The sequence below is a fragment of the Mya arenaria genome, chromosome 6 (genome assembly GCF_026914265.1).
Source record: "Mya arenaria isolate MELC-2E11 chromosome 6, ASM2691426v1".
Classification (NCBI taxonomy): domain Eukaryota; kingdom Metazoa; phylum Mollusca; class Bivalvia; order Myida; family Myidae; genus Mya; species Mya arenaria.
Window position 1 is genome coordinate 5,652,096 of NC_069127.1, and position 21,677 is coordinate 5,673,772.

Sequence of the window (21,677 nt, forward strand, 5' to 3'; positions counted from 1 at the left end):
AGGAGTTTGAAAAGGCAGCACATAACATAAAATATTATCCAATCTAATCTGAGCTTTCAAATCATTGAACCAATCGGCGATGATTTTACTAGTTTTGCCTGCGAGCGAAATTTGTACTCAAACAAACATCCTTTCAAGGTAAAGATTGCCCATCAATGTCGGTTATAGACTATTTGTTGTGATGTTTTATCATTAATTAAAAAGAACATATCAATTTACCATTTGAACTGCAGTTGTTATTTTCTGTCTCTAAAAAATGAAGACTAGATCTGTTAAATTCCGTACGCAACAACTTCGTATCTTTCATATTCGCTCCATTCATTCGTTCTTGTTCATTTTTGCATCAAGGCAGGGCAATGATTTTAAGGCAAGACTTCACAGTTGATCAGTCACATTAAATTATATTTTTATATATTTAGATTGAATGTCTACTTTTTGAGATTGATTTTCTACGTTTTGTTTTGGGGTTGTATAGCATATATGCTTTAACGCACTAGTCAATTGTAACCACAGCCCCCAAGGTCCCAAGGTTGACTGGTGCATTATCCATAAAGAAACTTTTTTAACATTCGGATATTAATTATGTTCCCTTAACGAAAGGCGCCTAAACAAAAATCTTTAAAGTCTCAGAAGCGGCTTTTTTTATGGACTAATATATTATTGCCACAGGATGAGCCCCAATAATTGAGCGTTCACAGACACTTTTATTAGCATTAAAGCTGCACTCCCACAGATTGAACATTTTGACAACTGGAACGAGCCAATTTTTGCAAAAATCCTTGGAAACCAGTTAAAAAAGACTGCTGACAAAAAATAGATTGCAGATTTTAATATTTAAATTAAAAAAAATGATGTTTTATGCATTTTTCTTAAACCGATATTCACCAGTCAATTGTTACCACGGCTCCCCCAGGTCCGGGGTATACCCAGAATAGCCGGGGAAATGGGCGGTGTTTTACCTTTCAGATGGCTCCGCAGTGCCGGGTAAATGCGGTGGTTTTGTCTTTGCGCAAAATATAGCGGAGAATGGGCCTTACATAGGGTCCCTTGGGTGCTGGGGCATTTGGCGGGGATTTTACCATCAGTCCATCCTTACAGGGCGGGGATTTTACCTGGGGTTGGCTGGACCGAAAGTCAAAGTCCCCGCTATTCCCCGGACCTGGGGGGGCTGTGGTTACAATTGACTGGTGCATTAGTAAAGGTTTAAGCCATAAAACATTAATTTTTGTACGGCTTAATGAAAATCTACGATCTGATTTTTTGTCAGCAATCTTATATCATTGGTTTGCAGATATTTACGCAAAAATTTGATCTTTCCAAGACAAAAAATAAGAATGTTGTAGAAATTGTTTATCTGTGAGAGTGCAGCTGTAAGACAGTTTTTAAAAAAAAATATTATTCTATTTTCTTTTCAGTATATATGGAGACATGTCAGATTAAGTGATGGGTAAAGTTAAAGAACCAGCTGCAAAGGTATTGTGTTTAGTTTTAAGAAAAGTTTAAAGGCTTGATTGAATTGTTTGCATCATTCGTTATTTAAATATGATTTTTCCATGAATGTGTCTGTCATAGTTATGGTCAGTATACATGATGTGACATCCATCTTGTTTTTTGCTTCATATCCAACCGCCCATTGTGTTCTTTTCATGAATGCATATGTGTAATACACACATTAGGGTAAATACTTTTAAATATATACTATTTTAAACCAAATGGTGCACACAAGCAAAAAAAGCCTGTGCATATTTCTACTGTAGTGATTTTTTAAATAAAATACACAGATGCACTACAGAAGCAAATAAAGCATTGCACGTCTTTATTTCATTTAATGATTGATTATTAATCATTAAATCTAGTCTTAGATGGACAATATCTTTGACTCAGTCATTGAAAAATCTTTTGTAGGCACATATACTTTTATTGTAATTGTATTTTCAGGCTGGAGGTCAGAAAACATTGGATAACTTTTTCAAGAAGTCTTCAGAAGTCAAGAAATCATCTGAGCTGTTTACAGAGCAAGGGAAAGACAAATTCTCTTCAGTGAAACTAAAAGATCGGAGCAAAGACTCCTGTATTATAATCGATGGTGAAGAAGACAACAAAGACTTTAAACCACAGAAGAGTGCAAGGAATACCGCAGCCCAAAAAGAAGCTCCTAGTAATGATGCTCAGAATAGTGAAATGATCTTAGAGGGCTGTAGGAAGGTGACTTGTATTCCAGAAACCCAGGCAACCCTCACTACTCCGAGTAAACAGAACACTAACAGTGAAAATGCAGATGATGAAAACATAGATTTGGGTTTAATACCTGATACCCCACAAGATAAAAATGATCTACTCAGGCCCAAGAAACCATTAGGTAGAAGTTTTCTTCTGTCAGCGGTACAAATGACCACCAATCCTATACAGCAGGCAAAAGAGAACCGCAAAGCTAAGCTGGAGCTTAAACGTAAACAAGCCAGCCTTGCAAGGAAAGCAGTTGTGTCTGTGTCAGTTCAGTTTAGTGAAGGTAATAAGAAAACAGATGATTCAATCTGTACCAGGAATGATTCTGATATTACTCAAACTGACGGTGTAAATGGCCACAGTGAGGTGAGTTTAATTGACGCTGGTAATGTTTCTGTTGTGGATCCAACTCTAGGTAACACTCCAACAAAATTTTACAATGACACTGGGTCGATGAAGAGAATGGCAAAGCAAGGCACTTCTCCTGACTCAAAAAGAATTAGCGATCCAAAAACATGTGAATTTAACAATGCCAACAGTTTTAATTGTGATAAACTCAGTAGTAACAATAGTACTGATGTTAAAACTTTATCTCATTCTGGAGTGAAGCAGCAGTTATTCGTTGAACAAACTTGCTCAGATGCAAACAAGACAGTACCAGCAGGTGCTTCAGTGACAGAATTAAATGTTTTATCGAAACAAAATACCCAGAAAAGTGTTCATAAGTCTGCAATGGAGAGGAAAAAAGAAAAATTAAGAAGGAAAAGCCTGGAGCTAAAAATGGCGGCAAAGGAGGAGAAGAAGAGGCAGAATGAGAAGCTCCTTCAGTACCAGCTGACCGGCACATCAGGTGGGTACCTCAGCACAATCTGTGATTGTGGGTGTTATGCACCAGTTTGTTTGTAGGATGGACCAACAATGTCATTCCGACATGGATTAGCGTCGCATTCTGTATCTTTGAGGAATATAATGTTGTCCTAGTGACAATTGCATTATTTGTTCACGTGTTTATCAACTGTATGTCCATTTCATGCATATCTTCTAAAATATCCCACTAACACTTACAGTTATTACACTCTATAGGAAATGTTATTGAGTTTTTAAGGATACCATTCATGGAGCCCATTGTGATGGCCTTTTCAGTTTTCAAAAAGAGTCCTCAAGTCGAAGTTGTTGAATTATATGTACATGTATGAACTGTGACTTTTAAAAGTTATGTTGCAGATGATATGATGTCCTCGGAGCGTGTTGTATCAGTGGCTGGTGATGACGCACTGGGGGACATTCTTCAGGAACTGAACAGTCCTGTTCATAGTGGAACAAGACCAAGCTCAGCCCCAGGGTCAGGCCTTAACTCTGCCCAAGGGTCATGCCCCACCCCACCAAGCTTCACTCGCACCAAACCTCACAAGACCCCCGCCAGTAAGAACTCTAGTCCTGGTGCTGTGGGGAGAGACATGCCGGACTGTAGTGCACTGGTAGAGGAGTGGACTGCAGAGGATGATGCTTTTTTCTCTAACCTTGGTGTAAGCACTGAGACTAAAGGCCATGTATCTAAGTCTTCAGACAAAGGCACAGAAAGGCCTATGTTGGATGCTACAGAGAGAACTGTAAAATCTACTAACATAGTTCATCTAAAAAGCCGACAGAAGAGGAACACTATTGAAAATGGCAAAACAAACCTAGCAGAAACTAGCAAATGTGGTGAAATAACAGAAATAGAGCAGTTCTTAACTCAAAATGCGGAGACAAAAGACACAAGCATGAAAGAGCATGCTGAGTGTAAGATAGAAGAGTTTGCATCACAGTGGTCTGTTGGTGTTGAAACAAGAGAAGAAAACGGGATGCTTGTTTTTGATGACCAAGTCCAGACTGAAGCTCCTTGTTCACAGTACGGTAGATACACAGTCACAAAGGTCACACAAAACAGGTATACTATATGATAGGTTTATTGTATAACAGTTAAGGCTTTAAGGTGATCACTGTCCTAACAAAAACAGCTGCTTTACATAAATCATTTTGTTTTAATTTTAGAGAACATATACCTATGCTAGTATTGCTTATTTTTCAGAGATAAATATCAAACTGTATTGGAGCTGAAATCTGCTGCAGATGAGGAATCAAAGTTCTGTACTCTACATGGGTTCTGGTATGATAGTTTGCTTTAAATTATTTGGACAAGAAAACTTTTATTAATAAAGGTAATCCTTTATATGTGTAAGAACATGTAAATGACAGTCCTATTAAATTATGTCCCTTTTTGGACAGTAAATAAAAACAGATGATCGTGGCATTTGCTTGCAGTGCTCTTGTTCTCTTCTCTGTTTGTCAAATGAAAACTATCAATGTCATTTTGTCCCCTTAGTAAGTACCTGTCTTTGTTGGCCACCATGGCCAGTACTAAAAAAATATTCAAGATATTTACGTGAACTAAGGCCACATGTAACCATTGGCAATGTGTGTTAATGTGTAGTAACTTCCAAAACTCCAAATGATGATTGTCGGGTTAAGCCTCTCAACCAACTGACATAAACAGACAAGGTTTTGTATGCACGACCTGTGTTTCTGAAATTTGACCAAATAGATTTGATTACCCGTAAACAGGTTAGACACCCACGTGGAGGAAGGGGACACAGTGCACGTGCTGGGGGAGTTTGTTGACAGCCATTGTCATATGACCGACACCGAGGGGCTGCTTGTTGTGAACCCTGACCTTCTGCTCTCCGGAACCACTGTCGTCTCCGCATGCTTCTGTATGCGAAAGTAAGGGAAATGAAGGCTTGTTGATGCTTTAAGACAAGGTTGATATAAGCATGCTTCTTTATGTGTAAGTTAGGGGCCCACAGGCTGGCTTGGTTATAGTTTGTGTTATTTATCACATTATTCCTTGTTTCAAGAGCAATGCAACCATAACATATTTTCTTTCATAAGATATAGTGTCTTATAACATTACATTAACATGATTGGCCCTACAAATTTAGTGTCAAATGTTTCACTGAAAAATGAGTAAATTCTTCGTTTTTGGCAACAAATGTGTCATATTATAAAAAGATTAAGAATCTTTTGAATGTGTCTTATATGGCAACAAATGAAATAAAATTGTTGCCATTTAATAAAACATTTTTTGATACTATTTACAAAATAATGGTAAAGCTCGCTAAGGGCTCATTTTATAACTTTTACATAATTATTGTATTAGATGGCAATTCTTGTAATATCCTGATATATATATATATATATATATATATATATATATATATATATATATATATATATATACATTGGCTGAAAAGCAAACCGAACATATTTACTATGAAATAAAAACATCCTTTTAAAGTTTGGTGTCATTTCAGGTCAATTCTCAAGGAAAAGTTCAAAGTAAGGATACCTTTCTATTCATTCTTTAAATCTTTAGACAAATATAAATACTTTATCCTTACTTTATTGATACAAAACAAGATCATGCCATTTTTCATTTACAGTGCTGGTAATTAGAATGTTATGCTCATTTGCTATGTTAGAAGCTTTGGATTTTCAAATACTTGCCTAAAACATGCCTTTTGTATTTTTTCTTATCCCAGTCAGAATCTTTGGTATGTAGGTGGATAATAACAAGCCTTTATATTGTGTTTCAGGGCTGTGACAGCAGGAATGTGTACATGTTGTACGGCAGTATCATACACACCATCTTCCAACTGGTAGGTAGGAGGAGCACTGTCATTATTCAGTATTCAGATTGTAGATTGCTCTTAGGCCAAAAAACATTACCGTAGTTAAGCATAATCTATTTCTGTGGAAAATCTCCACCAAGTGACTTTTCCCATTTTTTTTTACATACATGTATTTCAAGGTTTGTAACTCTGCTACAGTTTTTACCGGCTGGAATAATAATGTACAATATGTTTTCATTAAAAAAGGCAACTTTTCAAAGTAAATGCTATTTTGGTCAACTAAAATTCTAGCCAATTTAACATTGTCAGATATTCGGGGACAATTTGGGCTGGGTAACATTGAGTGACATTTCCATAGAGACTGCCTTCTACTTATGAGCAGAACTATGACTATATGAATATGCTTTATTCATTTCTACATATCTTAAAAGTTTCATTGCATTCCATTCATGTTTGTAGAAATATGAGCACTTTTCCACGTACTTTTGAACATCCCCCGTATCAGGGTACCAAAAAGGGTTATAAAATAGAATAATAATTACAGGTGCTAAAAAAGAAGCTGATAATAGCAGATGATATACTGAAAGAGGCAGAGATTGTTCTTCGACAGGCCTCAAACCTTCTTGAGATGTAAGTACTCTACAGCATTACTGTACTTGCACAGAGCAATATCCTAAGATGCTTAATAACAATTAATTTAATAGGACCAACTAATTGGCATAACTTTAACCTATCTGCCATCACAATTTTGAAGAACTCTTGAACTGTTTTATCAATATCATTTTGTTTGACAAAGAGACCTTTTGCATGAAGTATTGTATCTACAGTTTCCCTGACTCATTAAAATCTTGATATTCTAAGTGAATAATGATTTGATGCATTGTGTCTTTAGGTATGCTAACAAGACAACAGAGGGAAAGGTGATGGATGAAGTGCGTTCCTACGTGCCGCAGATGATCACCTGGGTGAAACACAACACAACATTCACTCAAAAGGCCGGTGGTAACAGGTAACGTAGTTAATTGTTATAAATTTTTAGGGCATCCCATGTAGTGTACTGTAATATTTGTATTTAGCCTGTTTGTTTGGCCAACATATTATAAGCTATGCATTGTCATTGCCTTAGCTGCGTGCTGCCAAAACTGAAAATCTTTAGGATCAATAATTGCTTGTTCTTCTGACAAAAATGGGCACAGGTTTGGCTGTTTATGAATTAAATATTATTATATGCATAATAAGCATTATACACCTGTGTGCTTTTGAATAGATAAATAATGTTATTGCTGTTGATTTCTTCAGCTCAGATGTGATGGTGACCAAAGTGTGTGACATTGAAGAAAACATTTGGTCTCCAAGGTAAATGAATCTGCTTGATGGCATTTGGTATTTGTTAGGCTTAATAACATCAGTATTTAGTAATCCCCCGCCACGAAGTGGGGAGGGGATTATAGAAATGCACTTCTTTCGTCTGTCAGTCTGTCTGTCCATCTGTCCGTCCGTCCGTCTGGCTGTAACATTTCGTGTCCGCGCTATTACTTACTTATGCATTGATGTATTATCATATTACTTGCTACAAATGTTGTCCTCATTGAGACAATGTGCAGTGACCTAGACCCGGGTCCATACCTCCAAGGTCAAGGTCACACGAGACATACACAGACATTTAAAGGTCAGAGTACACACGCTCATGTCCGCGCTATAACTTACTTATGCATTGTTGGATTACCATATTACTTGGTACAAATGTTGTCCTGTTTGAGACGATGTGCAGTGACCTTGACCTGGGTCAATACCTCAAAGGTCAAGGTCACACGAGACATTTAAAGGTCAGAGTACACATGCTCGTGTCCGCGCTTTAACTTACTTATGCATTGTTGGATTACCATATTACTTGGTACAAATGTTGTGCTTATTAAAATGATGTGCAGTGACCTTGACTCGGGTCCATACCTCAAAGGTAATGGTCACACGAGACATTTAAAAGTCAGAGTACCGGTACACAAGCTCGTGTTCGCGCTATAACTTACTTATGCATTGATGGATTACCATATTACTTGGTACAAATGTTGTCCTGTTTGAGACAATGTGCAGTGATCTTGACCCAGGTCCATACCTCAAAGGTCAAGGTCACAGGAGACATTTAAAGTTCAGAGTACACATGCTCGTGTCCGCGCTTTAACTTAATTATGCAATGATGGATTACCATATTATTTGGTACAAATGTTGTCCTTATTGAGACGATGTGCAGTGACCTTGACTTGGGTCCATCCTCAAAGGTCAAGGTCACATGAGACATTAAAAGGTCATAATACACATGCTTGTGTCCAGGCTTTTTACATTTAGCAGTGTAGACATGTCAATTCTTACTAGATTTATTGACCTTATACATTTCATGTACTTTAAGCAACAATAACTATATTTGATCCAAGAACTCGAACCAATTGCAATTTGTGCCAGTAATCCATCATGAAGTTTCGGGTCCATATTATGACAAATTATCATGTTAAATGAAAGTGTTAAACAAGTTGCACAGATTGATACTTAGCTCACTCTACCAAGCATTATCATTATGTGCAACAAGTTTAATATTTAAAAAAAGCAATGGACACAAATGTGATAATATATTTATAACATGTGTTTTCTCGTCAAAAGCAGTAAAACAATGCTATGACGTCACCACAATATATATGTATCACTTTATAGAAAATACTTAAGGCTTGCTATTTCATCAATGTTATAAATCAAGGACTCATTTTCCTTCTCTGTTTGTAATTTGGATGGTGACTGATAGACAGTATCATATATTGTGTAAATATAAGATAAGTTATATAGAAATATTATGAGGACTTTTTTCAGGTTTGGTATCAAGGGAAAGATTGATTTGACGGTTGAGGCAAGAATTAAAGTAAGATGTGTTCTGGTACATGTACATGTATAAATATACTTAGTACTGTATTCTCCTTTGGTAGTTTTGTAATAATGGTAGCAATTGTTTGAAAGGTTATACATATATTAGATTTGTGTTTAATACTTGGAACATGGTTGACGCAACAGTGGGTTGGAATTGAGAGTTGTTATTTAACCATTTTTTTCAACAAGCAAGACTTCAGAAGGGTGTACAAGATTTAAAAATGCAAAACTTGTTTTACATGTATGTATGTGTTTCAGGGAGAGCCAGGCAAGGTGACAGTACCTCTGGAGCTGAAAACGGGCAAGACCAGTTTTTCCATAGAACACAAGGGACAGGTCGGTGGGAAACACATTCACGGTTGTACTGTTTACTAAATAGGCAGTGTTATGGTATTTTAAGTTCATCTGTTTTTCAAAGAAAAAAACACTCAAGGTATTGTGATAGCCTTGGTGTTGTTTGCTGTATCATGCACAAAACATGACCTTTACTATTACTGAAAACCATTTGGTTGTCTTGCTGTTAGAGACAAAATGCACTTATATGGCAAGGCCCACAACTCTGGCTCTAATAATTGTTGTTATGCCCCTTGTTCACATGAAGAAAAACAGTTACGTGTGGGCTTCGTTCTGCAGCATTCTTGTTGACATGTAATTTAGGTTCAATGAATGAGTTCCTAAATCATATGCTTTTTTGTTTTGATCAAATGAGTTGAACAAGATACTGCATTAAAATTAAATATATATATATATATATTTGCATCAACCTGTATGGAGCACGTTTAAGCAAAATAGCATGTTTATCACATAAAAAAACAACAATGGTTTTTGCAGTTTTCTTACCAAATTACATAATAATACTAGTATACAATATATTTTTTTTTAAAGTTTGCTACTGTTTGCACAACGTTGTATGATTTACTCATTACAAAGGCACAAATTGTAATTGAGATATTCAGAAATTTATGAATGCCATAAAAATAATTCCATAGTAATTCAAACACTTTCTACTTGAGAAAACACTGAATGTCAAATACCTTTAACATCACTCAATTTCCTTCATCTCCCAATTTAGGTATCCTTATATTCAATGATGTATGGGGACCGGCGTGAGGACCCCAGGCGTGGCCTACTACTCTACCTTAAGGAGCCCAGTATGAAGCTTATCCCTGCTGAACACCTGCACCAGAAAGGTCAGCTCAATATTATACATCTGTAGGTTTCTTTTACTGTCTTAATTTAATTGGTCTGTGGATTTTTAGGGTAGATATATACAGTTCCTTCGCTCACAAGTATGTTTTTTATGACAAAAAATTTGAGAACGAATTTGCCCTGAGGTGTAAGGGAGCAATAAATTTGGTTCTTTATGGGTCCCATAATTGTCGTAGTATTGGTGTATAATGTTTGTGACATTATAAATCTGAAGACTTTATGGACTGATGAACATTTTAGTATTCTTGTTTGAAGAAACATTAATTTTATTGTGGCAAATGCTCGTCAAACTTGTGTGCTTTTACTACTTGATTAAAATTGATACCACATGAATAGTTTCAGCTTACTTTAATGTAAATACATCTATGCTAACCACTACATTTCAAAAGATTGGCAAAGTAAGATTGTTCAATAACTGAAACATTTTTTTTCAATTCTTTGAAATGGTTGATGAATGATTCACATATATTTGATGAGCCTGTGAGAAATGTATTGCAAACCTTTCTGTATAGCTTCTGTCATTTGTGTTTGCAGGTTTGATACAGATGAGAAATGAGATGGCATATTACATTTCCCGCCAGGTGGCAAAGTCAGAAGACGACAGTGGCATAGCAACCTTCACACTTGGCAGAATGCCAGAGCCTATCTCAAACATACGGGCATGCCAGAAGTGTCCACAGCTCATCAACTGTGCAATATACCAGAGGTAAACTGGGAATCGAATTTAGCAAAGAAAAGTGAATATATTATACAAACAAGTATGTCAATTGTATAGCATAATAAAAGGGATCACTTGGTCCACCATGTATGGTTGCATCTGACATTCATGTTTGTTCAATTCCTTTGTTCAGCCTGAAAAACAGTATTTAGTTGTATTATAATTTTGATTTCTAGCTTCGAATATGTTCTATTATATAAATGATATGTTGCAGTCATTTAAACATAAATAATTTATAATTCTTGCAGAGAAGTTGAGAAGCGACCATTGAATGGCAGTGGAATGGCAGGGCTGGTAAATGAGACTCTGGGTCACCTGACCACAAGTCACATGACCTATTTCATCCAATGGTGTCTTATGTTAGATCTGGAGGCACAGGTCGACCAATCAAAGAGGACAGTAGCTGATATCTGGTGTAAAAGCTCTGTTGACAGGTTGGTACATATATATAATAATTCAATCAAACTCTAGGCAGCGGCAACTTCCCTTTGTTGTACAATAATTACTGCCCTTGCGGTAGTCACATGGTATTGTTCAAAGTCACATGACATCATTTAAAACTTACCGACATTTGAATTCAATTTAGATTTTTTAGAAAAACATTATTATTTTTAAATATTTTTTAATCTAAAAAAACCATGTGTTATGAAAAGCTCAAATTGAGTTATTTTTAGCTCTACTGGCCAAAGGCCAGAAGAACTTTAATATACGATGGTAATGTGTACATAGTATGTGCGTCCATGCCTCTGTAAACAATTGCTTGCGAACACGATACAGTCTTCAGTTTTTATTTTATCTCGATGAAACTTGTACAGTATTTAGATATCTATTAGAGCTCGGTTCCTTTTGAAAACCAGCCAGATCCGCCCATGCATGCCTAGATTATGGGCCTTGAAAGTATGAAAAAAAATGTGGGTCTGTAAACAATTGCTTGTGAACACGATACAGTCTTCAGTTTTGATTGTATCTCGATGAAACTTGTACAGTATTTAGATATCCATTAAAGCTCGGTTCCTTTTGAAAACCAGCCAGATCCGCCCATGCATGGTTAGATGCGTCTTCAAAGTATAAAAAATGCTATTTTTAGCTAAGTCTATTTTTATCCAAGTCTTCATGAGCGAAGTCTATTTTTAGCCAATTTTACATGTAAAGTCACAATTGCTTGTGAATGTTTGTTCAAATTATGCCTCTGGGGTCATTACTGGCCACGCCCCCAGGTTCACAGGTTTGGTATACTTAAATTGGGAAGTGTTAAAAACCTTTTTTTCTGAAACAGCTATGCAGATCCTTGCTATTTTGAGCAAGGCTTAATTTAGTGGTCCACTACCATGGTTGTTCAAATTATGCCCCTTCGGTCAAAACTGGCACTGCCCCGGGAGTCACAAGTTTCCTAGATACTTATTTAAGAGATATTTTCAAAATCTCCTTGTTTCAAACCACAAGGCCCATACCTTTGATATTTGTTGTGGAGCATCATATGATGACCATCTAGCAAAACATTTCAAATAATGCCCCTTGGGCAAAAGCTGGCCCCACCCCTTTTGACTTACTTCTTAATTTTTAAAGCTACAGCAATGAAATTTTTACCATGTTTACAGTTTTGCAAACGAGCATCAATGTTGTCCTCGGATGTCCTGAACTTTGACCTTTTGACCAACTTTTTTATTTTTAAAGCTACAGAAATGAAATTTTGACCATGAGTATAGTTTTGAAAGCAAATATTTTTTACCCTCAGATTACCTTTACTTGGCACATATTAAAATAGTTCATGCAACTAATCTGCTTACAACACTTCCTGTCCTCAGATGTTGAATGTGCAGCGTTTTCAGCTAACCCAAACACAAAAAGCGAACTATATATTTGTTGCCTATTACTGATACGTACATGCTCTGGATTGAAAATGACCACAAGAGCCATGCCAGTAGAGCATAGGTCCTCTTGGGCCTCTTGTTCTTACATATTGGCAGCAATCTTCTTTGTTTGTCAGGGGAGATCACTGCGTAAGTGATTGATACATTTCACATCTTTGCCCAAAGAACACATACTGTGTTTCTTTCTGCAATATTTATATCATAAAAAACAGCTACATGTAAGTTTCCTAGAAATAACAAAAGTCTTTACAAAGTTAAAAATACATCTGCATTGTGGTCATAATGATACAATTTAAAGGTTTCCCTTGGTTCTTTATCATCAGGAAAATTGGTACACTTTGACAAATTGAATAATTGAAGAGAGTTACATCACTTTGGCTAACATATAATGTGGTCAATGCTCCTCGATTATCTATAAAAAACTATCAGATGTAAGCATCTGCAACAGTTCACTACTTTGAGAGAGGTAAGACATTTTAGGTAAGATTTATTTTATGTCGCAATGATCTTTGATCAGCAACATGTAACATAAGCTCTGTGGAGTTTTTAGCATGAACATGGAACCCAGGACCCTCTGAATAAGAGTCCTATACGCTAACCTCTAGACTATCACCACCGATGAATGGCAGTGGAATTATAGCTAAGGTTGAAAGGTGGCAGTTACTACAGTCTTATAGGCTTATATTAAAGTGACTATTTCTATCTCTGCAGGGAGGATGGGGGTCAGTGTTTGAGCGGGATGGTTCTGACTGAGGATGTGGTAGCGGAACCTGGCACTGACATAGTCATCATCTCCTTCACTAGAAAACCAGGCCATATCAGGTAAACATATGGCTTCAATCAGTAAAATGTATTATATCCATTATGTCATGAGCAAATGAGCAAAGCTAGGCCAAATTTTTCTTGCATTGATGCCTGAAGAAGTGTTTTCAAGCATATTTCAAATCTAGCCAAGAGCATTTTCTGTAAATGTTGTAGTGGCTTATCTGCATGAAGGTTAGTGCTGACTTCTATGTGCCTTAATACATTCCCACTATTTTCCTGGCAGGTCAACCCCACTTCATGAGATTGGTTTGTGTGTACAGGACAGTATTGTGGTGAGCCGTGAGTCCCCAGCCTGGGTGGCTGTGTGTACAGGATTTGTGCATGAGATCTCAGGAAACATGATTAAACTACTCACAGACAGGTACAGAAATAATCTGTACAGCTAAAATTTCATGTCGACCATTTTTTGTGAAGTTTTTACAAGTTTCCTATCAAGTATGATAGTTATTTTTTAGATCTGATCATTGCACAACAACTCAATAAAACTTCTAGTATCTTTTAAACCTTTTTTTATAGATATACCGTAGATGTAAAACAAGTTCCTAGACTTTTTCATGTAGATCCATCCAATATACTAGAAATTACAGTCGACGTACCAATGTTTAGTTAGTTGGTACACTGTTTTTAGTAAGCCATATCATTTCTTATCAGGGAGTGTGTGGATCGACTGCAAGGCTTGCACGGTGCTGTCTGGCGGCTGGATAAATGTGACAACTTCAGCACAGCAAGCATCCTCTACACTAATGTCTCCAGACTTATGGCTGATGACCCTCACAGGTAACACTTTCACATGGTGTGTCTATATCAGGGGTGCTTAAAGTATATATGTAATTCACAAAGACTCGTTAGTTGGACTGTTGTTTTTAGGGTAGAAGTTAACAATCTTTCATAGCTCACAAGTCTGGGTTTTTTTAAAATATGGAAAAAGAACATTCCCAGGGTTGTGCAGGATTTCTATATGGTTCACAAAATTGTTAAAACCATGCTGAAGAATGTTTTTGTTGCTCAAACATTTTATAGCGATGACAAAACTATAACAGTTGTCAACTGTTCTGCAAATTTAATATGTCCAATGTAGTTTTGAAATGATAGTGTTAATTATCAATCTACTGTTTGCACAGATAATTTGGTGTTCACAAAAGTCTTAAGCAGCATTTAAGATAAATCTGAGGATGGAAAATTTAAATTTTGCCAACTAAATTATGCAGCCTATTATTGAGCATTCAAATTTTCCTCTTGTTTCAAGTTAAAATGTACAGGCTATATGTCAGGGCAGACTGTATGTCAGGGCAGAATGTATGTTGCAGCAGACTATATGTTGGGGCAGACTGTATGTTGGGGCAGACTGTATGTCGGGGCAGACTATATGTCGGGGCAGACTGTATGTTGCGGCAGACTATATGTTGGGGCAGACTGTATGTTGAGTTCGTATCTTTCAGTCACAAGCTTCGAAGGCTGATCATAGAGAGGATCAAACCAGAGTTCACCAACACGCTGTCTAAAGGAAATATTGAAAAAGGTGTGCATTGACTCTTTATATATTTTGTTGTTGGAATTTTTCATGCAACACTGCTTACTATTACTGCAATTTGAAGAACTTGTAAGCTTAAGAAAGATTCCCTATTCATTTTAGGTTAATCTTTGAAAAGTAGTTGCTCATTGTAAAATATTACAAGGAAGTTACTGTATGTTGTTCTTTTGCAGTGAAAACTGTTTTCAAAAAGCTTAACAAACCACAGAAAACAGCCATTTTAAAGGTAAGTTTCTTGTTTGTCCAGTTGACTGTTTTGTTTCGACTTATTAAAAACTTCACAAGATTCTTTCAGATTTAAATAAAGTAGTTGTATTTTGAAATTGTAGCATTATGTTGCATTTCATTTGTACCAGTATACATGTATTACCACAGGTGCTGATGAGCAAGGACTATGTATTGATAAAGGGATACCCAGGAACTGGTATGCTCAACCTTAACTTTATGTGTTGTCATGATAACAGTTCCTCAAAGTTGAGTTTTCAGTTTTGTTTGTCAAGCATTATCTTTCTGGAAAGAAGTCGATGAACCAGCAGTTTTTATTACATTAAGAAGACTGGTTTTGAGGTTAGTCTCTAAATGAAATAGTCCAATTGAGCTTTCAGCTTATACCCGGTAAGATGTTCAAGAAGAAAAAAAATGAGATATTGTCATATCCTTTTGTGTCTTTGTTTGCATCATTTTTCTGCAAAAACTTTAACCTTGGTCATAAATCGAAAACCATGCAAGATATTCAAAAGAAACTTGGTATATGCTTCCAGAGACAATAGTCAATAGTCATATGTACAACAAGTTCCATATCTCTGTCTTTGAAAAATGGCCTATGCTTCTGTTCTACTGAAAAACAAAATATTAATAGCTTTGGCGTTTGCTCTGTGGAATTTTTGTTCCAATGGAAATTACAGGACAGAACTGAATATTAACATTTACTGTAAATTACACTGCATTAAGACCGAATTTTGAACAGGTTATTGATGTTATTCTGTATCCATTTAAAAAACAACAACACCATTTATATATGTGATTTGACCCAGGTAAGACATCTACAATCGTTGCCCTGGTGCAGGTCCTACACACCCTCGGTCTCTCCGTTCTCCTCACCAGCTACACACACTCCGCTGTAGACAACATCCTCATCAAACTTAAACAGGTATGCTTGAATAGCCTTAGTACATGTCACTTAACAATGTTCTAAAAATAAACGTTTTATTAAGTATTGAACATGTCAGGAATGTATAGGAATGTCTGCCCACCTAGGTAAAAATATATTGGCTATGCTCCTTGTTTAATTGAGAAAAAAGGGGCAATTGCTCCGCTTGTGTGCTCATGTTCTGTAGCTGCATTTACGATTTCAATTATTTTTCACCTTTCTTATATACCGTATAGCCATTGTTAATCTAGTAAGTTTAATCAATGTCTGACATAATGATGTACCGGTAATTTAAAAAATAAATAAATTGAATTTCCAAGCTAAAAATATGATTGAAATACAGATAGAAACTTTATATTAGCATTGTTTATTGATTATTAATTGAATTATAACCCCATGGATGTTGTTATTGTTGCAGGAAGGTATGGACTTCCTGCGTGTGGGGCGTGTGTCAAAGATCCACCCAGAAATAAAGCCCTACACTGTGGACAGGAAGTTGGCAGGCTGCACCGGGGTTAACGAGCTGGAGAACATGTACATGAAACAGGTTGTATGATACATGATCTACACAGTGTTTTCGTTGAACATGAAAATGTTAATGCAATATGGACTTTTACATGTACATTGTGATGTACAAATTACTTTTATAAAATTGCAAACTGAGTTCTTGTGAACTTAAGACATGACAAAAAATATCCTAGAATGAGCTCTACATGTATGTCATAATCCAAAATCGTTGGTCAAGTGCAGTTTATAATATACATATTTTATGCTAATTTCAAACACTTTTTTGTTGTAGAAAATTGTGGCGAGCAGCTGTCTGGGCCTTAACCACTCATTGTTTAGTGGGCGGGTGTTTGACGTGTGTATAGTTGATGAGGGGTCCCAGGTTCTGCAGCCTGCATGTCTCGCCCCACTGTTCACTGCCCACAGGTTTGTCCTGGTGGGAGACCCACGCCAGCTACCACCTGTTGTCCAGAGTAAGGAAGCTAGGTAGGGAGTGAATCTTGTCTATATGTACCATCTATGTATGTTCTTGTAAACTATTACAAAAGAATAAAAATTATGTTGAATATATGATATGATATATGTTAAAGGTGTTCTAACTATGTAGTGTATAACAATAAATCTCCATATCAGTCGCCTTATCCAATTATTAAAGTGGTTCAGGCCAAATTAACATCTGTAATAGGCTAGCTACAGTGGGATGGAATAAACTTTGCAGGTAGGCTAAAAAAGGGATGTTTCAGTGTCTAAATGTATATTTGTGCAATAATCCAATTCTTCTGTTTCTTTGTATAAAATTGAATAATAGTTTTAGACTAAAAGGTCTTTTTGTTTTTGAAAGATTGTATTTATTAATTTTAGTGATAGTTACAACCTGCAAGCATTATAGTTTACAATGGTTTCAATCACAGGGCCCTCGGCATGGATGAAAGTCTCTTCGTACACCTTGATGGCATGGGTGCAACATTTGAACTGAACCTGCAATATCGCATGAACAGGTAACAGCCTCTGTCTGTATAACATGTTATGTTGACTGTGAATATTTGTCATTCTAAGCTTGTCTGTTTACAGGCATTGTGATAGCCTTGGTGTTGTTGGTGCTGTGCAAAATCTTTGACCTTGACAATAACTCAAAAACCATTATGAAACTTGGTATACATGTTGCCAGTGATGATATACAAATGTATAGCTAGGTCCATAACCCTGGCTTCAATAATTGTTGAGTTTTGGCCCTTTTTGAATAAAAAACAATAGGCTAGGGTTGGCATCCCCTCCGCTACACTCTTGTCTGGCATTATATACCCCCTCCCAGTTTTAACAAGTTTATTATATTACATGAAAATTACTAGTTATTAACCTAAATTGGATATTTTAGATATTTTGAAAGAATATGATCAAAACCTGTTTGGATGGGATTACGTAACATACAATGTAAATAAACTATGCTTTTGTTTCCAGTGAGATCATGAAGTTAAGTAACCAGTTGGTGTACGATGGCAGCCTCAAGTGTGGAAGCCCAGATGTTGCCAGTCAAACCCTCACATTACCCCATCCACACACGCAGGAACAGGTACTATGAGAAACAGATGAAAAATTGTGGTGATCATTTTCCATGGGTGTAAAAAATATTGTTCGCCAATCCTCTTCACAAAATTTGAATGGAAGTGGCGGTGAAAGCAAATTTTTAGGTGGCAATAGCTGAGTGGTAACTTATCAGACTCTTGATCATAGTGTCCCTGGCTCAATCCTGACTGGAATCTTTGTGAATGATTAATACTTGTTATAAACTAGGAATGTTTCTTTATAATCTCATTTGCGTAGAAGATTTTAACAACATTTCAAACGTTCATCGGTATAAAAGCTCTTCAAAGCTTACCTGTATTTAACTGGTGAATCATTCACATAAAATAAATCTTACCTCGTCCTTTAACAGTATGTATGTTTTATGTGTTTATATTCAGATATTGAGTGGCGCCCCCTGGATGGCCAGAGTTCTGGATACCAGTCTACCCTCCTCTGTCCTCTTCCTGGATACCAGTCAGGTAACAGCTAGCAGCTCAACATAGCGTATATATAATACTCACACAAGTCTAAATATTAATATGACAGTACATTTTGAGCTCTGACATTTGCTTTTGTAGGATACTAGTAGAAATATTGACATAGCTTTGGTGTTGGCGTTGTCAACTTGGCCATTGGCATCTCTGAAAAAACTTTAATGTTAGCTTATATTGGAAACGTTTCAAGATATCAAATGCAATCTTTTGTTTTGATCAATTTAACATGTTTTAATATAATCATTTGAAAAAAGTTGTTACCCCGGTAATTGAATATTTTTGTAGTGTTTAAATTTGTGACATTATAAATTCACAAATTTTGAACAATTCACAGTATTGTTCAAGTAATGTCTTTTGATTAACTTGGAAATTGTGAACATCTGTTTTGCATGAGGAATGGTGCTTGTTTACGCTACTTGTATGTTATTGCATGTTTACAACTTTCCCAACTAATAAAAGCAATTAATATCATACTTCTAATAATGAATTCATGTCATGTCATTTGAAAAAGAAAGGAATGAGAGTAAAGTAGTTAGCATTCATTAAAATAAAAACTAATCAGATATTTACTTTTGTGCTAGATTGGTGCAGCCCATTGTAAAGTGAAGGGCAGAGGGTTCCGAAATGAGACAGAGGCCAGACTGGTGCAGCAAATAGTGGCAGGGCTAACACAGGTGAAAATCACTCTGACTGGTTGCATTCATTATTGAGTTATGGGCAACTTTACTCAAACACTTGGGAGTGTAATTCTTATTACAAAGCTCTTATTCTAACTTTAATAACATAAATATTGCTCTGTAATCGTTCTTTCCATAAAATAAAAAAAAAATGAAGAATAAAATTGGGTATGTGAGGGAACTAAATTATTTCATTGCTGTTGACTTATCATGGCTTTGATAAATTTATTATTTCAATGTTACTTCTAGGTAGGGGTAGAACCTGGTGATATAGGAGTGATTGCCCCATACCGCAGTCAGGTGCTGCTACTTCAGGGCCGGCTAGGTCAAGGTCATGGTTCTGAGGTTGAGGTTAACACGGTGGACCAGTACCAGGGCAGGGACAAACACGTCATTATCATCTCATTTGTCATGAGTTGTGCTGCAGGACAAAAGGAACAGGTACTGGTACTCCTGTCAGAGTTAAAAAGTTTTATGTTTTATCAATATGTTCACAGATTAATAATCAGAAAATGATTCCAATATTCTTCAATATGCAATTTAAGAGGGTGGGAGTGGTCTAGTGGAATTATAGGGATTTGCCTCTTACTCAAGATGTGCGTTTGATTCCCATCAGGTGTACTTGTCATGATCTCATAAAGAACACCAGCTTTGGTTTCTACCCAGAAAATTGACATGAAAGTCATTCATATGCAATTTCAATTAAGGAATGAATTATGGGGTTGATGTCGTTATTGGGGTATGAACGCAATTGGGCTGGTCAAAGTGTGTGGAGTCCGAAGGACTCCACGCATAATTTGACCAGCCCAATTGCATTATCCTGCAATTCATTACTTATATTTACACCAATAGTTCATTATTTCATTCAATAATTGTTAAAAAAATACTTCATTTCATTTAAGAAAACCTTTCAGTAATCCTTTCTTACCCATTCTGTAAATAGAACGACCCAACTGTAACCGGAAACATTTTTTCAAATGACGTCGCAATAACGCGGGAAAAGATCAACCACTTGAAATCACTTTCAAACGTAAAATTGAAACACTTATGGCATCAATACATTTAAGATATGATAAATAAACACATTCTAAAATGTTTATATATATTCTACGGGACCTGCTGACACAATACAAACAAAAACAATATCAATAGTTTTCATGTATATTGTTATGCGGTGAATTGCGATCCGAACATATCCGAAGATGTTGCTTTCATCGATTGATTAACTTAAATGCTGAAAGATAGTTCATTTAAGGAATGGAAGTTGAGGTGTAAATATTACAATATAAAACAAAACATCTGACAAATGTCAAACTTTTGATTAAGTGATTTTATGTCAGTAACAGTTTATGAAGTTAAGGGCCACTTTAAATATATATTTTCTTGCAGGCTGGTGAGTTGTTAAAAGATATTCGTCGTTTGAATGTGGCTGTTACCCGAGCCCGCTGTAAGCTGTTACTGCTGGGAGATGCCACCACCCTGCGACGGTTTGAGCCAATGAGAGCCATTCTGGAGATACTCACAAATGACGAACAGATATCCTTTTTATGAGGTTTTAAGCCTTCCTATTGGAAATAAATCTTGATAGTATTTGTCACATTAACATGATATTTGACATTCCAGGTGACTAAGAACCAGTTTATCCATACACGCATGTTGGAAGTATTTTAGTGAAGTAGACATTGTTATACTTATCTGTTTACAGTAAAAACTTCCTCAATGAAATGTACATCTCAAGATTTTAATCAAAACATAGTTTCCTTAACTTCCCCACATTATTTCTGTGCAATGATTGACCAGTGTCTAGTGTACACTACCGCATGGATGAGTGCCCATGTGAATGGGGTCAAACATTACAAAGAAGTAGAAGACCCATTCAACCAACGAAAAGACTTGGACATTCAAATTTACTTACACGAGTAATGAAGTAATATTTTCTAAGCAGCATTTAACATGAAATAATACATGGTTGTTCAATAATTATATTATATAAATTAAAGTGCTAATAGAAGTGTTATAAGCTTTAACTCAGGAGAGCAAACTTATTTACTGTGATTTATGCAACATTGGCATTGAAAATTGTTTAAATCAGGTCACATTATACATTATTTTGCATGAATTTATCAATGAGTATACCTGCAGCTTTACATTTGAATGATTTTATATGAAAACTGTTTGCAAATTGTGTTCAATAAAATGTCAATTACTTATTTTTGTTTGTCTACTTTGCATGATAATAACCCTAATTATGAATATCTAGTTTACATAGTTTTGTGTTACAATAGCAGACGTTTGGGTACACGCAACGCTATTGTGATTTTACAG

At 36.1% G+C, this 21,677-nt stretch overlaps 1 protein-coding gene across 1 annotated transcript; it reads left to right on the plus strand.

Annotated features, from left to right (window-relative positions):
• Positions 1-105: 105 nt before the first annotated feature.
• Positions 106-21,544, plus strand: LOC128238638 (DNA replication ATP-dependent helicase/nuclease DNA2-like). The gene is made up of 32 exons (XM_052954757.1): positions 106-138; positions 1,416-1,473; positions 1,939-3,076; positions 3,451-4,156; positions 4,298-4,375; positions 4,831-4,989; positions 5,580-5,604; positions 5,862-5,924; positions 6,442-6,527; positions 6,790-6,906; positions 7,197-7,253; positions 8,754-8,802; positions 9,066-9,143; positions 9,880-9,997; positions 10,551-10,722; positions 10,983-11,168; positions 13,317-13,427; positions 13,654-13,791; positions 14,082-14,207; positions 14,870-14,949; positions 15,135-15,187; positions 15,337-15,385; positions 15,996-16,111; positions 16,530-16,658; positions 16,911-17,104; positions 17,530-17,616; positions 18,077-18,188; positions 18,580-18,660; positions 19,257-19,349; positions 19,602-19,793; positions 20,742-20,888; positions 21,127-21,544. Exons 2-32 carry the CDS (start codon positions 1,444-1,446, stop codon positions 21,142-21,144), a joined length of 4,788 nt encoding a protein of 1,595 aa, XP_052810717.1. The 5' UTR covers positions 106-138; positions 1,416-1,443; the 3' UTR covers positions 21,145-21,544.
• Positions 21,545-21,677: the final 133 nt, after the last annotated feature.

Bases quoted from the DNA above. Each gene is read 5' to 3' on its own strand.
- LOC128238638 (XM_052954757.1), top strand. From the start codon at position 1,444: ATGGGTAAAGTTAAAGAACCAGCTGCAAAG. The intron at 15,386-15,995 runs GTATGCTCAACC...GATTTGACCCAG, and splicing joins AAAGGGATACCCAGGAACTG to GTAAGACATCTACAATCGTT. The intron at 16,659-16,910 runs GTTGTATGATAC...TTTTTGTTGTAG, and splicing joins AGAACATGTACATGAAACAG to AAAATTGTGGCGAGCAGCTG.